Below are 15,744 nucleotides of genomic sequence, written 5' to 3'. Positions count from 1 at the left end.
TGTTTAACACTGCTATTTTCAGTTCCAAACAGCTTCCACGGAGAGGCTGGCAGAAAAGCAGTTTTCAGGAAAAATCTCTAGGTGAAGGGAAAGTGGAAAGGAGAACACCTTGGGGAGAGCAAGGATATGCTGACATTCTCTCCAGAATGGCCCCGAGTGACCTGGCTCTGCTACTGACCATGTGACCTTGGGCAGGTCACTAACCTCTGTAACTTAGTTTCTCCATCTGCAAAAATCTCCGGGGGTGGTTGTGAGAGCTGAATGAGTTACCATTTGTAAATCACTCAGAACCATGCCTGGCACGTACTCGGCACCACAGAACTGTTAGTGACAGGAGTGGTTAATACCATCACAATCATCTACTTCGCCTCAGAAACGAAATGCTTGATCAGTGGTGTTCCTGGATCATAAAAATTCTCATCCTTTATGTAAAAGGGGGTAGTCATGAGACAAGAGCATGTTCTTAAAAACTCAAGCAGGAAGCGCTAAATTAATTCTCATACGTTCTGCATCTTCTCTCCTTAAGTCTTACTGAGATCTGTGTTTGCAATGAAATGCTGCCTCTCCTGGTGACCTCAAAAAGTAAAAAAATCGAGAAGAGTACAGGTGTCCTGAACCCATTTTCAAAGCTGATTCCTTTCCCTGACCGTCTGAAAAAGTTAATGGACCTCCAAGGGAGTAAGTGACTGACTTTCTACCTGGAGGCAAGTCTATCAATATACTGTGTGGAAGCCAGAAATCGACATTCAATGTCTAGTTCATGTTAAACGTACACAAACACCCCAGAACCCACCTGAGGCGGGGGGGACTTCATCACACCAAGTGCGTTCGCCCCTTGAGTGGACTGGTTCTTCAGAAACACAGAGCGTCAGCCGGCCCTGAAGGTGTGACTGGGAATGAAGTCACTGGAGTTTGACATTCGCTCTTGCACGTGGTCACTAAAGAAGCCTAACCAGGACACAAGCACACTGAGAAATCCTTCCTCGGGTTACCTGCTCCCCTTGCCCTCAGGCAAGAAGGTGGGGGGAGTCAAGACAGAACTCCACGATCTGATGCAGTCTCCGGCCAGTACACTGGCGCAGGGTCAGCATGTGAGCTGGACACACTGCAGGTTCCCAGAGGCGCAGACAGGTTTGGAAGGCTCTGCCACACCTTCAGGGCAGATTTATAGAGACATTACCTTGCCTGACAGGGAAGATGGGCCACTTCAGTGTGAGCTCCACCACCATTCCACCACTGCCCTAATGACACTGTCATTAGATACCTCCTGCCTGTAATCCTGTCTCATGGCCCAAGGAGGCCAGAAATCACTGCTTTGTAAACAAATCCCATGGTGGCCAGCACAGAGGTACCTTGCTTGGGTCAGCAGGTAATCGGGACATTTCCAATCATGAACAAAAGGGCAAAAGCATCTGTACAACCTCTGAGCAAAAAACAACAAAACAAAAGAAGACCCCAAAGTACCTCACATTCCTATCTTGGAGTCTTCAAAGGCGTCAGTGCATAAAACGGACTAGAATAAAATGCTGTTTCCTAACCCCCCTCCTGGGGTGCAAAGAGGTGGGCAAAGATACAAGAGTCCTCATCTTATTTCATGTCCACAGTCCTCCTGGAACAATCCCTATTTTCACTTAAGACTTCTCTTGTATAATTTTGAAAGGACGTGGAAAACACTTAGTCTTGCTTTACGCCCATGACGACAGCAATGCAGAGGATCCAAGTAACTCCCAACCCCCGCAAAGGAAATCTAGAATCAGGGGACTGTTGGCACCAGCGCAAGACCACACAAGAGAAGCGGGCGCAAGGAATGTCAACGTGAGACACAAAAAAACAAGGCTCTGTTCTGTGATCGCTCTGTGGTCCTGAACGCGGAATGGCTGTGTGGTGTTTCCTAGGCAGGAGAACTTGATATCCACAGAGCACAGGTCAGGGCACTGGCTTTGCTGTAATTTATGCCATAATTATAATAAATGGTAACTACAGAAGTGAACTGTACACTGCCCGTCACTCTGGTAAACAAGGAATATTGCCCGCCATCAAGCCCTCAGACACTGCAGCTCCTTGCCAACCCCCAACCCCCAGTGCGCCCTGAGGGGAATTCAGGTTGGAGAAAAACACTAATGGCCCGAGATAGTTAAGCTGCATGTATAAGGAATAATTTCAATGAGCCCAGACTCTCCCATCTTCCCATACAGAGAAAGGCACTAAAATCATTTTTGAGATGTCTGTTTTTGTGTGTGTGTAATTAGCAGTAATCTTTTGATGTCTGCTGTAATCTTTTGATGATGTTGTTGTTTTTTCCTTCAGCAAAAACTCCTGTATATCCTGGTTCCCCCTACCTCTCTGGAACAGTCCCTCAGAGCTATCTGAAAGGCTGCTTTCCCAGGCTATAGTTCTCAGTAATGTGCTCAAATAAAACATGATTCTCAACTTTCAGGTTGCGCATTTTTTTCCCAGTCAACGGAAGGTGCTTACTCCCAGGCATAGTTTGATAACACAAAAATGTGATAACGTTTTTCTTTTAATCACAATTCGATTGTGAGCCAGTTAAAGTACCTGAGCTATTATTAATTCCTCATCTGGATTCAGAGCAGATGCTGCATTATAATAATTACAGAATGTTGTTTGCGGTCAAACCTCCCATCTGAATATGAACCTGAAGTGTTCACTCCAGTCTTCTCAAACCAATACTGTAAGGTGATTTGCCTTCCTGTTCAATCAAAGGGCAAAAGAAGAGGACTGTCATGCTTACCACGTGCTGCAACTCTGGTCTGTCTTCTAATTCTTCCACTACCTTTTTAATCTACAGAAAAAAAAAATTTTTTAATGTAGAGTTTAGGAGGACACAAACATAGCTGCAAAATTATCTGATAAACATCTCTCTTCTTTATGGCGACAGCGGTCCCAGACACTCATCTGTTTGAACACATGTAAAAACAAAAGGCACTCACTGAAATTTTATCTTCATTGTCCAAAAGCATGTCAACAGCTTTCTGCAATATGAAAAAATAACCAGTCATTGAAATTTGCCATAGAAAAAAGAGAACACAGAATACAATGTATTGGATAAGGTATCACCATTAAAGGCAGAGGGCTTATTTTACACAGATAAGAAGGTTCTTAGCTTTACAATCGTCCTTCAGGGAGATATTTCTAAATGCATTTTAAAATGTGTTTTAATCTGAGGTCTCTGTGCTTTGCATAGACTTAAAATAGTGCCTTGCTACGACTCACTAATACAAAACATCTGTAGAGTTTGCAGTACCACAAAAATGAGCTTTGCTTCTGGCCACCTGAATACTGACTGAGTCCCTCTACAGATTCCACAGATACAAGAAGCTGGTCTTATGTGGAGAAGAGAAGAGTCAGGAAAAAAAAAAAAAGAAGAAAAAGAAAAGATAGCTGAAGCTTCATAACGATATAAAGCTTATGGATTTTTAGAATTGACTTTAGCCACCGTTAACATTCATGAAACACAAGTTGGTGCCTGTAGCAAGAGGTAGTGGGAAGACAGCCCACCAGACTGAGCCTCACACAGAATACCTGGGTCTTGTCCTCGACTCTGCTATTACACTGCCTACCTGTCCGCTGCGAACATTTTTTTCTCTCTGAAATATTAGGACGTTGGAAGAGATTATCCTTAAGTTATTTTCTAATTAGAAAGTTCTCTGATTCCTTAACTTGGGTCCATGCTCTTGAATAGCGATTATTTTGAGCTCATTCAACTTTCGTCTATAGCTTCATAGGCAAAACTAGGCTCTTGAAACACATGGGAGTGGGGTCGGCGTAAGGGGAGACTGGATATGGGGAAAATGTAATTAATTTCTATATAAGCTTCTCATCCTCTTAATCATCTTCTGCCAGAAAAGCAGAACCTCTGTCCCCTGAACTTCCTGGGAACTGCACTAATTATTTTTAGATCTGTACTGCCTAGGGACTTGACTCCTTCAGTATGAAAAATGGGCTAAAAGCATCTTTCAGAAAAAAGTAGCTTTAGCTCCTAAGTTTAAGCGTGTGAAGACGAATACATAGCACGTAATAGATATATAACACGTAATACCACTAAATACAGTAAAATAAAATTTTTAAAAATTCAAGTGACCCTTTTAGAGCCTTAAGGGTTCTACTCTTTAACTAAAATTTCGATATTTTGGAATAAGAACCACTGTGTTGTATGAATCTCTCTCTTTCCATCATGAGCACTTGCATTAACTTTTCTTTGTTTAAAACACACAGTCTGTATCACTTTACAAGAGCCCCTGTGAGCTGTGGAGGTAGGGTGCCCTCCTGAGACAAGCACTGCACTCTTCAAATCTGTCCTGTAATAAAGTGATGCATCCCACAGGTATCAGTCTGAGCATCATCTGAGACCAGTGGAAACTCCACATGCTAAAGCTGTGAACACCAAGGAATAAAACTGCAACAAATGGATCAAAATACTTTACGTAAAAGTTGAATTCTGGGACGTACAATTAATAGGGTTGAATGAGCTAAAGCATGTGGCTAGATTCTCTGTTTCTGTGAGTTATATGAATGGTTTTACCAAAATAAAATTATTTCATACACACACATACAACTTCAAAAGTTCCACGTCAAATTATGATTGCTTTTACAGAAGAACCACATCAAGTAAAGGATTCCTGAATGCCGACTACTAGAGTAACATCCAGGGAGGGTCAGAAGGCTCTGAACGTGACCAGCATGCAGCCAAGTTATGTGACTTATCGACTCCTCCAGCATGTGGACAAACGTCTAACTATTAAAACCTTGGGACAGCACAAATAATTTACCAGTAGGAAAATAAGAAACACATTATACCTCGTTCACTTTGCTGTACACCTGAAACTAACACACACTGTAAATCAACTATACTCCAATGAAAATTTTAAAAGAATCAAAATTAAAAAAAAAAAAGAAACACATTACCTCGGAATCAAAATCCATTAATAAAACAATTTTATCCTTGATAGAACTGAAAAGGTTATGCTTGTGGATCAACTGGAAAACATCCTTATGTCTTAACGTTAAGTATATTTCCAGAGCATTGCCATAGTTTTTGTCATAGGTGTACCTGGTGAGACAAAAGTTTTTACATTAATGTTCACCAACACATCTAATAAGACACACAGATACACACATGTAAATCGTGTTGTAAATTAATGAAAACTGAAAAACTTCTTTAGAGAGAAAAGCTAACTTTATTTAGAAAAGTTTTCCTTGGGATTTAACTATATGTGACCAGTAAGTACTTCTTTGTCAGAACCTTGCTTCCCATCTCACCAAAAATTTAGAATATTTACAATATTCAACTAATAAAAAAGTAAACTCTCAAAAATTTTTAGAGAAATCCATATAGCAAAGAAATTACGACCCCACATGAAGGAAATTCTTATGCTAGCAACAGAAAAATCAGTTAAAATTCTTACAAGCAGTGTTCAGCTGACAAAGGGGTGATATTCCAAAAGCTTCTCCGTAAGGAGGTTGTATAAACTTTAAATGTGTTTTTCTGTTGAAACAGTGTTTTTCACATTGCTTAATTCCCTAAGCCAGCTCCTAACTGCCAACAGAACCGAAACTGCACTGGGAATCCATTCTTAGCACTACAGAATTATTAGTATTACTACTACCACGTTAGTACTACAGAATCCAAGGAAAACTAGAACAGTTTCCAGAAGAAACTCCTTAGTGTTCCAACTCAGAAGGCCACACACGTGTCCCCTTCTGTGCAAAGTCTTAAGCAGCCCTGAAATTCTAGGCCATTTTGGTGTACCTTTCTTGGTCTTGGGCAAAAGATGTAAGAGGATGCTGCAGCGGGTTGTCTGAGGCGGTGGGGGGGGGTGTTGAGGGGCTGAAGCGGGATGGTCTCTCTGAGATTAACTGCAGTGTGCTGCTTGTTTCACTAAACCAAAGTTCCTAGAGGGCACGGGTGTATCTTATCTACCACTGCGTCATAGGCATATGGCAAAAGCCCGGTCACCGAAAGCACCCAATGAATATGAAAAGCATTAACCAGGCTTCCGTTTTCTAAGCCCTAATTCAGTGCCAGGCACTGCACTTAGCTCTTGATGATGAAACTTCATTAAAACCATCCCTTGGGGCTTCCCTGGTGGCGCAGTGGTTGAGAGTCCGCCTGCTGACGCAGGGGACGCGGGTTCGTGCCCCAGTCCGGGAAGATTCCACATGCCGTGGAGTGGCTGGGCCCGTGAGCCATGGCCACTGAGCCTGTGCATCCGGAGCCTGTGCTCCGCAACGGGAGAGGCCACAACAGTGAGAGGCCCGCGTACCGCAAAAAAACAAACAAACAAACAAAAAACCATCCCTTGCACCACTGGTGTAGTGGTATCATGCAAGATTCTCATGGACACCATCCCATAAGGAATTGTCACCTGTGATCTTATAGGTAAAGAGTCTGTGGTTTGAGAAATTTACTGACTTGCAGATCCAAGAATGACAGAATCCAGCGCCTCACTGGGAAACTGATTTGCTTGCGGAGTCTAAGACCTGGCATCGTTCCCTACCTGAACCACTGCCTCTACCAAGTGATTCTGGTTAGGGTTCCTCTCCTCTGGGAAGCAGATGACATTACAATTGTAAGTTTCACACAATTTCCTTACCTTATGTTCCCGTTGTTGACCGGAGGCTTACGAAAGATTTTTACTAAGAGTGAATATAGGAAAATAGTATAGATCTGCATCCTCCCAATTCAGTTTGACAGATCTAAAATAGGAAAGACTTTTCATGTAGATTGATTTGGAAAAAAGAAGCGCTAAAATATACTCACAATTCTGCCAGGGTTTTAAGTAAGGTTCTGTTCTGACTGTCTTTCTTCAGATGATCCCGAACTGCTTGAACTATTACTGAATTGTTGTACAGATCTCCCGGCCATTCTCGGATCAGTGTGGCAAAACCCTAACCAAGGGGGAGAACAGAGGAAGAATGCTCTTTCAACAGAAAAACAATCCAAAGAGTTCATACAATTCCTAAAACTATTCATGGAGAACAGATAAGGTCACATTAGGGTTAAAACATTGGTCCATAAACATATCATCAGTTTTCACGGGTGGTGAGGGAGGCACACAATGTCCGCATACGCATCCCCATTCGCCATCCCTTCTCTTGTGATTGGATGAAATGCACAAGGAAGCAAGGCCCCCAGGTTCTTCCATCAAGTGCCACTGCAGAGGCAGAATTTAGGTCTGACTTGTTCTCTCCTCATTCTGGACTAGCGGTAACACTTGGAGAACATCTTTAGCATCTTACAGATACTGTCCAAGTCAGCTGCACAGCCAGTACTGAGCACACAGTGGCTTTGCCTCCACAGTGGAATCACCCGGCATCCCACCTTCAACAAGTTATCATCTCTATCTTCCTTCCACTCGTGCCTCAAAACCTAGTTTTGTTTGGGGATTTAGGACACTGGTTCAAGTCTGTCCCCTGCTCTTACCCTGACTCTCTCTCGATCTCAAATTTTGTGGTTCTGATAGAAAACTCCAGACCCCCTGATTGGATCTTGTTTCCCTCCAGGGCTGATTCTTGGCCAGTGTTCTGGGCAGCCGTGCCGTCCTGATTCTCAACTTTAGCCCCTGTGACTCAAAGTATTGGGGAGCTATTTACTTACTGTTCCTTGACAACTTTTAGGAAAACAAAACAAAACAAAACTGTAGATGTTTTCAAAGGTAGCAAATAGAAGTAAAAATCTTCACATTATTGAAAAAAATCATATTATTTATATTAAATAACAAATGCTTTAATGAACTACTTTGAATTGGTTTAAATGATATTTAGAAATGAAAATTGTGTGGTGGAATTTGCTTCTATAAACTACCAGGATTTGCTAAGAAGAAAATCACAAAAATAATCAGGACTATAGTTGTTTTCTGCCAAAGAAACTCCTAGCAAGGATGGCAAAAGACCAGAAGAGGCTGCACATTTTCCATTCAAACTGCAACCTTCCTTCATATGAACATGATTGCAGTTTGACTTGAGAGATTTGGGGAGGAGAGTCACGAAGTAAAGAGGATACATTTCATAAAACTACTAAACCAGAACACTGAAATGTTCTCTGAATCAAAATATGTTGGATCAAGTTTCTGTTTTCTTAAGACTCTACAATTTATAAGATAAAAGTCCTGAAAAGATTTCCACCCCAATACTGGCAGCTCTCAGTAGACCTGAAACCAGTGGTAATACTGTTCAGGAAAAGAAGAAAGCCTGGCTCCTTTTCCCCTTTTCCATGATTCAGGCAACGGCCTTGCAGTACTGCCAACTTCTAATACAAAATAAGACAAAATGACAGGTCATGTTGTGCGATAAAAACCTGAGGACTCCAACGTAAACTGAAATAAACATTGATCACATTTCACGTTAGGCTTTTCTCTGCTTAACTGGTTTTGTGTACCTTTGAATAAATGTGCTAAAAAATACTGATGAAATCACCCCTGGGGCCTTTATCATTAATTAGAGGACAGAGTAATCAGGGAGCTATTACGATCCAGTGGCAAAATCAGAGAACCCCCTGGTGCCCATCATATCGGGTTGGTCAGAAAGTTCATTCGGGTCTTTCTGTAAGATTAAAGACTATTCATTAAATGAAATGCCATAGAAACTGTCCCATTTTTAACATGCTTATACATTTGTCATTAATATTATGAAGCAAAACTTCACTATTTAAAATAATTCTGCTAGGCTGTAAATTAAAAGGCAAAGCTGTATGCATTTCAGTAGAAACCCCGTACAAAGAAGTTATGAAGAACCAGCACCTCCAAGAAAATACTGTTCATATATTTTTATTTTTAATCTGACGTTTAGTGCTATATTTAGCAGCACAAAATTTTCATCCACATTATATGTGATCAAAAATGTTGCTACAGCACACTGCTATCTGATTAATTATGTGACAATTCAAAATTAAACATGAAACGGAGAATGATGGAAGCTAAAATGCGAATTATTTATAAGAGCTTATGACAAACCAAATTATTTATAAACTTCTTAATAGTACTGACCAGGCAGACACCCTAAAATATTCAGGAAAAAACATCTACAAGCTTTGAGTCATGCTTATTTCTTTCAGTCTCAGTCAAAAGTTTTCCAGATATGAATTAACAAGACACCTTTAACGATACAGGATTTAAAACAGTTTCTTGAAAAAATGAGGGTTGAATCATGAATTGTAACAGAGTCATACAAATAATAAAATTGCTTTTTTATGGTTAAATTACATTACTTTAAAAACAGGACAAGTATACTAAGCTTCGGTATTTCAAAATAAAGCTCATACTCTTTCCATCATTTTCACAGAACACTCATAATTTTCTTTCTTTTGGGAAGATGTACAAAGATGGAAAATTTATGACAGCCACTCTGTGTACTCAGAACATACTGGAGAGAAAGAGAAGTCCATTGTAAGTCTTCACAGAAGAAACCTTTTCCAATAACTAAGGCCAATAATGGCCTGTCATTAGATCTCTTAAAACACCTTGCTCTGCCTGTCTTACTTATTTTCTAGTTGCTTAAAGCTTATTCACACAGTCTCCCCAGTCAGTCTGTAAGCCCACTGAAGCCTGGGGCTGTGTTTTTATTTCTCTTGGATCCAAATAAGTACTCAGCCCAATTGTTGACCATGGTAGGTTCTAAATAAAGATGTGCTGAATTGGACTGAATAGGAAATGAATAGAAACCAAGCTCCGAGACTTTGGCAGTTGGCACCTAGCACAAATGGCAGAAACTATTACCATAGACTCTTCCGTACAGACCTGGAAAGGAACAGACCCATGCTGGTAGGGAAGACTGGATTATGGTAACAGAGCACATGGTGATAAGAGAGCATGAAGAGATGCTGCCTTCATTAGTTTGTACAGTTATTAAAGAAATACGTTGTTCAAGTTTAATTCATCCGAAAGCACGTAGTCCCTTCCTATGATGAGAATACAGGCTTGGAACAGTAAAGGAACTACATAGGTCACACAGGCAACAGGATGCTTGAATCTGACGTATCCAGGAACACGTGGCCGACAGTAACTGACCAAGTGTGCGAGTTATCAGGATAAAAGTGCACCATCTTAAAGGTCCCTTTAGATCTTAAGCTCTAAAAACCATCTCAGAGTTAAAATATAGTGTTTGCATTATTACTCCTCCTTAAATTGAATCGGTTATTTGTTAAAAAAGTATCTCAGTAGGCATTCAAAACACAGGAGTTCTTTTTCTCATTCCCTCTCTGATTGTCTCTTTCTATCTATTAACCTTTCTTTTTGGTGGTTTTTTTTTTTTTAAGGCTGCACCGTGTAGCATGCAGGATCTTAGTTCTCCGACCAGGGATCAAACCCAGGCCCTCTGCAGTGGAAGTGCGGAGTCCTAACCACTGGACTGCTAGGGAATTTCCATTCTATCTATTAACCTTTCTGCAAGCCACTCCGCATTCTTGTGGGAAGGAGAAAAGCTGTAAATAAAGTCTTCCTTATTTTCAAAACATAACATCAGAACGTACAAAGGCAGTGACAACCTGTAACATACAGTGAGGTACCAAAAATGAAAGCTGATCACTGGGTTAGGTCCCCGAACTTTATAAGGAGCCCAAGATGCTGCCACTTTTATGAAAGACTTTGAAGTTTGGGCAGAAACTGGAGAACAGCAGTCAGTGGTCCGATATCTCCTGATGGATGGATCGTCTCAGCACCAGCTCTGATAAAGAGCTTACCAGCCTTGTCTAGAACCTGCCCACGAGAAATACCATCTTTTCCTCTAGTCAGAAGTGGGTGAACGCTGAGTCTTCCCACCACGTTTCGTGGCTAGCTTTATTAGAGCACCCAGCATGTAACGTAATAATTTATCTGTTTATATCTGGGGTCCTCAAACTCAGTCCTGTTGACACTTGAGGACAGATAATTCTGTCATAGCGGGGCTATCCTGTGTGCTGTAGGATGTCTCGCAGCATCCTTGCTGGCCACCACCCACTAAATGCCCGTAGTGCCAATTCCCCAGTTGTGACAATTACAAATGTCTCCAGACATTGCCAGATGTCCCCCGGGGGGCGGGGGTGGGGGTGGGGGAATCCACCTCTGTTGAGAACTGCTGGTTTATAGGCTTGGGTGTGACTCAGGCTAGAGCTATTGCTAAACGCGCATCATTTCATTCATATCTGCATGCTTAGCGCCCAGCACATTCCTGGAATACAGGAGGCACACGGAACAGAGACTTTCTGAATAAATGCATTTTAAAGGGACAAACTTAAAAAATTATCATCTGTTTTGGGTGCATGCAAACACCAAATTTAAAGTCCAACCCAGGCCTACCTATTACGGATGGCCTTAGGCAAGTTATTTAATTTTTAGTTCCTCTGTAAAATTGGATATCACTATGTATAGTGTTGCTGGGAGTATAATATCGCAACATGCATGTAAAAGCGCAGCGTGTACAGTAGATAAGCAGTTTAAGTACCACCTTTCTCCTTAAACAATAAGCAAAACAGATCATTTCCAATCCCCTTCCCCCTACTGCGTCCCAATTTCTCTGCAATCCTCCTTTGGCGAACTTAGTTCTGAGACTCAAGTTTTAGAAAGTTCTGAATTCTTTAAGGGTAGTAGAAGCATCATTAGCAGATGCTATTCTATTTATGAATTCCCCCAAATGGCACTTGGTCCTTTCCCTTTAGCTCTATCGAGGAGGTAGCTTTATGGAAATATTCAAAATGTCCATGGATTCGACATTTTCTGTAACAAGGTCCACATAAACATCAGTGGCGGGCTTCCCTGGTGGCGCAGTGGTTGAGAGTCCACCTGCCGATGCAGGGGACACGGCTTCGTGCCCCGGTCTGGGAAGATCCCACATGCCGCGGAGTGGCTGGGCCCGTGAGCCATGGCCGCTGAGCCTGCGCGTCCGGAGCCTGTGCTCCGCAACAGGAGAGGCCGCAACAGTGAGAGGCCCACGCACCGCAAAAAAAAAAAAAAAAACCCAAAAAAACCCATCAGTGGTCATCAGAGTGTATGTATCTCAGTTTCATCTACCACAGAGAAACTGCACATCTGCTGCCTTTAAGCCAGCTGCTCCAGTGTACCATTTTTCTAGATTTCATAACATTTTTCACTGAGAACAATTTGGCCATGTTGGAATGTCATACCTCATAATCACTTTCCAAAAATTCATGCAAGATCATTTCATAGATGAGTGGTTTCAGAACTGGATCCCCTCTTGGCAAATAAGGACTAATAGCCTAAGGAAGGAAAAGGCAAAAAAAAAAAATCTTTAAAAAGTAGCAAAATAAAACTGTACTCCAAAGAGGCAGCACATATAAAAATATACATTTACTTTAAAAACTTAAGGCAACAGAGTACTTTGGAAAAATATTACGAAGAGAAAAGATTCAAATAAGCTCTACCTTCTTATAACATGTTACAATACATTTTAAAAAGTATAGATAAGGTGTCTACATGTATGAATGAATGAATAAAAGACACTGCCTCGATTAAGTTAAACATCTCTCTGTTCTTCCTGATGAATTAATGAAAATCTAAGTAATATTAGGGAGAATGATGATAAAAGTCAACTTCTTAAGTAATCAAGGAGTTATAGGTCATCTATTCATCTTTTTTTTTTTCTTCCTTAAAATGGAATACATCAACCTTTAAAAATCCATAATCATCGTTTGAAATTAAGGGAAAATAAACCTTGTGTTTTTAGCTACTTCAGCACTGTGTTAAGTGTTGAATTTCCAAACACTGTAAATGGTTCTGCAGTGCACTACCCACCAATCGCGATGCTCTGTCCTGGGGACCCAGAGCTCCAGGCACTGTCCCCAGGAGCTCACAGCTTCAGAGGGAAGATATACAGATACCTAAACAGCCAGTTGCAATATTGCGTGCTAAGTGTCTTGAGAGAGGGGCAAACAAGATGCTGTGGCGAGGTGGATCTTGGAGACTGAAGCAGAAGTGACAGATGCCAGGGGCCTGTCAGGCCAAGAGAGAGGGGGAAGGGCACCCTGGTAGAGGGAACAGCATGGGCAAAGGCATGGAACCATGAATGCACACTCTGCATGCAGGGAGGTCAGCATGGCTCAGACATGTGAGATGGGGGTCACAGGAGGGAGATGAGGCTGAAGAGGAAGGTGACGTGCGGTCATGAAAGGGATTCAGATTTTATGCTCTGAGCAAGAAGGAAATGAGAGGAGCACATTTCGTTTTTAAACGGCTAACTGTGGGTTAGGGTTGTCTACAGATCTGCCGGAAGGCCCTTGCAATAGTTCAGGCGGGAGTTAAGGCAGTGGTACCGGAGAGGGAGGAGAGGTCCAACTGGTACTGACAAAGTGAAACTGACAAGAACTGGAGATAAAACAGAATAAGGAGGTGAGTTAGATGTTCTCATCAAGACAATGGCTTTAGCTGCATAGCACAGGGAGATCAGCCCAGTGCTTTGTGACCATCTAGAGGGATGGGATAGGGAGGGTGGGAGGGAGACGCAAGAGGGAGGGGATATGGGGATATATGTATACGTATAGCTGATTCACTTTGTTATACAGCAGCAACTAACACAACACTGCAAAGCAATTATACTCCAATAAAGATGTTTAAAAAAAAAAAGACAGTGGCTTTGAGCTATTAAGCATGGAGAAATGAGTACATTGTGATGTGGTACACACAGATTGAAAGAAGGACCAAACTTGGGAGGGAAATGGATTCACATTAATCTGAGTAATCATTCTCAGCAGCAGGTACACACAAGGAAAAATGTCCATCACACGCTTCCAGCATAGATAAGGAATTCAAGCTAGAGGTCTGGGGGATGGAGCCATCGCGGTAAACACGGCCACAGGGCTGGAGAAGATCCCCCAAGGTCAATCCAATAAACGTGACGAGAAGTGTCCTTGAGGGTCTCCTGGAGAAGAGCTACATTTATGGGGCAAGCAGAGGACAAGGCAAGAGGCTGGCCAGGTGAATAACTGGAATTTTTAAAAGCATGTTCATAATTCTAAGGGAACACTGAAGAGGCTCACAAATACTGAAAAGTTTTTTTAAAATGCTTTAAACAGATCTCCAGACATAGGAATACTTTATTGATTAGTTTAGATATTGTAAACTAAAATGAAAGATAAAAAAAATGAAATATCAAAATTATTTGTTCGAGCTACCTGGTCAAAATTTTCCATTTGTTTTCCAGCAGGTAAGATGTTGGAAAATGCACTAATACTTCAGTACATGTGAAAAAAGCCTTATGTTTATTATAATCTACGGTGATGAGACTATACCGTTTTCCACATTCATTAAAAAGAACATGAAAACTTCCATCTGAACACAGAGGGAATTTGAGGGAGATAAGAAAGTGAACATATCATATATGTAATACATTTGTATATATTTTATGCACATAAAATATAAACGAGATTTCTATTTGGTGACTAATTTCTAAAAGTTTTTCTTTCTAGCTGAAATAGTACTCGCTTCCCAATAAAGAACTGATTACTATTAATTTTATTTCCATCTCAATATTAATATACTACATACAAAAATTAAAGAGTTAAAAATAAAGCTATGCTTACCTTAAGCTGTCCGATTTCTTTAAATTTATAAACTTCATATTCCCAGAGTGCTGCATTTTTCCCAAGAATTTTCTGGCATTTGCTGGCAGTAAAAACATCCCAGGGAAAAGAAAGTATAAATAAAGAAAACAAACAGAGACAGAATAAGTAGACATTTCCCCTAGTGGTTTAGATAAATCTCTCATCCCAGAACTTTGACAAATTTCCATTTCAAGTGCCAATGAACATAAAGGTATTACTGGTACTCACTTGACTGCATATACAAAGTTGATGGAAATCATGAAAATACGAAATACTTATAAATAAAGATGAATCCCTTTCAGAAGACTTTGATTAGGGGTTTTCCCACTGATTTTTCTGTTCTGAGTTTCCTACTTATCCAGATGAGTGCTGCTGGTCTGGGGACCCTTCTTGCCTTGAAGAAATATCATCGTACCCAAAAGTGTCAGTGAAACCACTTTTTCAATGGCTTTAAATAGTGGACTACAAAATCAGACTTTACAAAATTAGAATCCTACTTCAGTATATAATTCAGAAAAATGTTCATGTATGAATAAAACTTTGACTTACACATGAAAGAAACACATTTCCCTAAATCAGGGGACAAAAAGCGACCCTGAAGACTGTTTCCGGGCAGCCACGCAGTCCTGCAGAGGGCACTGCGCAGCTCAAGGGGGAACTGCCCACACAGACCCACACGACCACTATAAACCATTTAGGTTTTTGTCCTGCAAAAACCTGTCTCTTTTTCTCTCTTTTCCCTTTTGTCCTGTCTCTCCTAGGATGCTTGTAGCGTGAACAGCCCTGGAGGTGAGAGGACACACACTGTGTCTCCCTCTGGAGCACAGGGCAAGTTTGTTTACTGCCCAGTAAAATAAAAATAACATCTTCCTCTGGAGCCAAGGGCAGGCAGGCTTTATAAAAGCCCATTATAAAAGAATCAGACACCCTAAGCCCAGGGTCCCTCTCCTGTAACGCAACCTGCTGCCTGGGCCGAGTCACCTGGGCCTCTCTGCCTCATGCTGTGGGATCTGGAGAAAGTGCTGGTACTCTGGCCACGACTACTGCTGAGGTAGACGGTCCTGTGTCTCTGACCCCGGAGTATCAGGTCTTTTGCCAGCACTCATGAAACTTGCAGGCAAACTTGTCAGCTTATAAGAAGGGTAAAGTATCAGACTCTTCGTGATTTCTGACACTCTTCTCATTAAATAACGAGA

General features: G+C 41.4%; 1 protein-coding gene across 4 annotated transcripts in view; it reads right to left on the bottom strand.

Annotated features, from left to right (window-relative positions):
* VPS41 (VPS41 subunit of HOPS complex) overlaps positions 1-15,744 on the bottom strand; it is a 187,900-nt gene that overhangs the window by 22,870 nt on the left and 149,286 nt on the right. For all 4 annotated transcript variants that reach the window (XR_009520589.1, XM_060020220.1, XM_060020222.1 and 1 more), the window contains 6 exons: positions 14,528-14,609; positions 12,116-12,208; positions 6,782-6,909; positions 4,927-5,071; positions 2,952-2,993; positions 2,753-2,803 (listed from right to left, as the gene is read on the bottom strand). Coding sequence is in view for 3 of the 4 variants with exons in the window: in XM_060020220.1 (XP_059876203.1) it covers positions 2,753-2,803; positions 2,952-2,993; positions 4,927-5,071; positions 6,782-6,909; positions 12,116-12,208; positions 14,528-14,609 (541 nt within the window). In the remaining variant the exon portion in view is untranslated. The remainder of the gene's footprint in view (positions 1-2,752; positions 2,804-2,951; positions 2,994-4,926; positions 5,072-6,781; positions 6,910-12,115; positions 12,209-14,527; positions 14,610-15,744) is intronic.

Source organism: Delphinus delphis, chromosome 9 (genome assembly GCF_949987515.2).
Source record: "Delphinus delphis chromosome 9, mDelDel1.2, whole genome shotgun sequence".
Classification (NCBI taxonomy): Eukaryota; Metazoa; Chordata; class Mammalia; order Artiodactyla; family Delphinidae; genus Delphinus; species Delphinus delphis.
The sequence above is the reverse complement of the archived record's forward strand: the minus strand, read 5'-3'. Positions and strand labels throughout refer to the sequence as shown.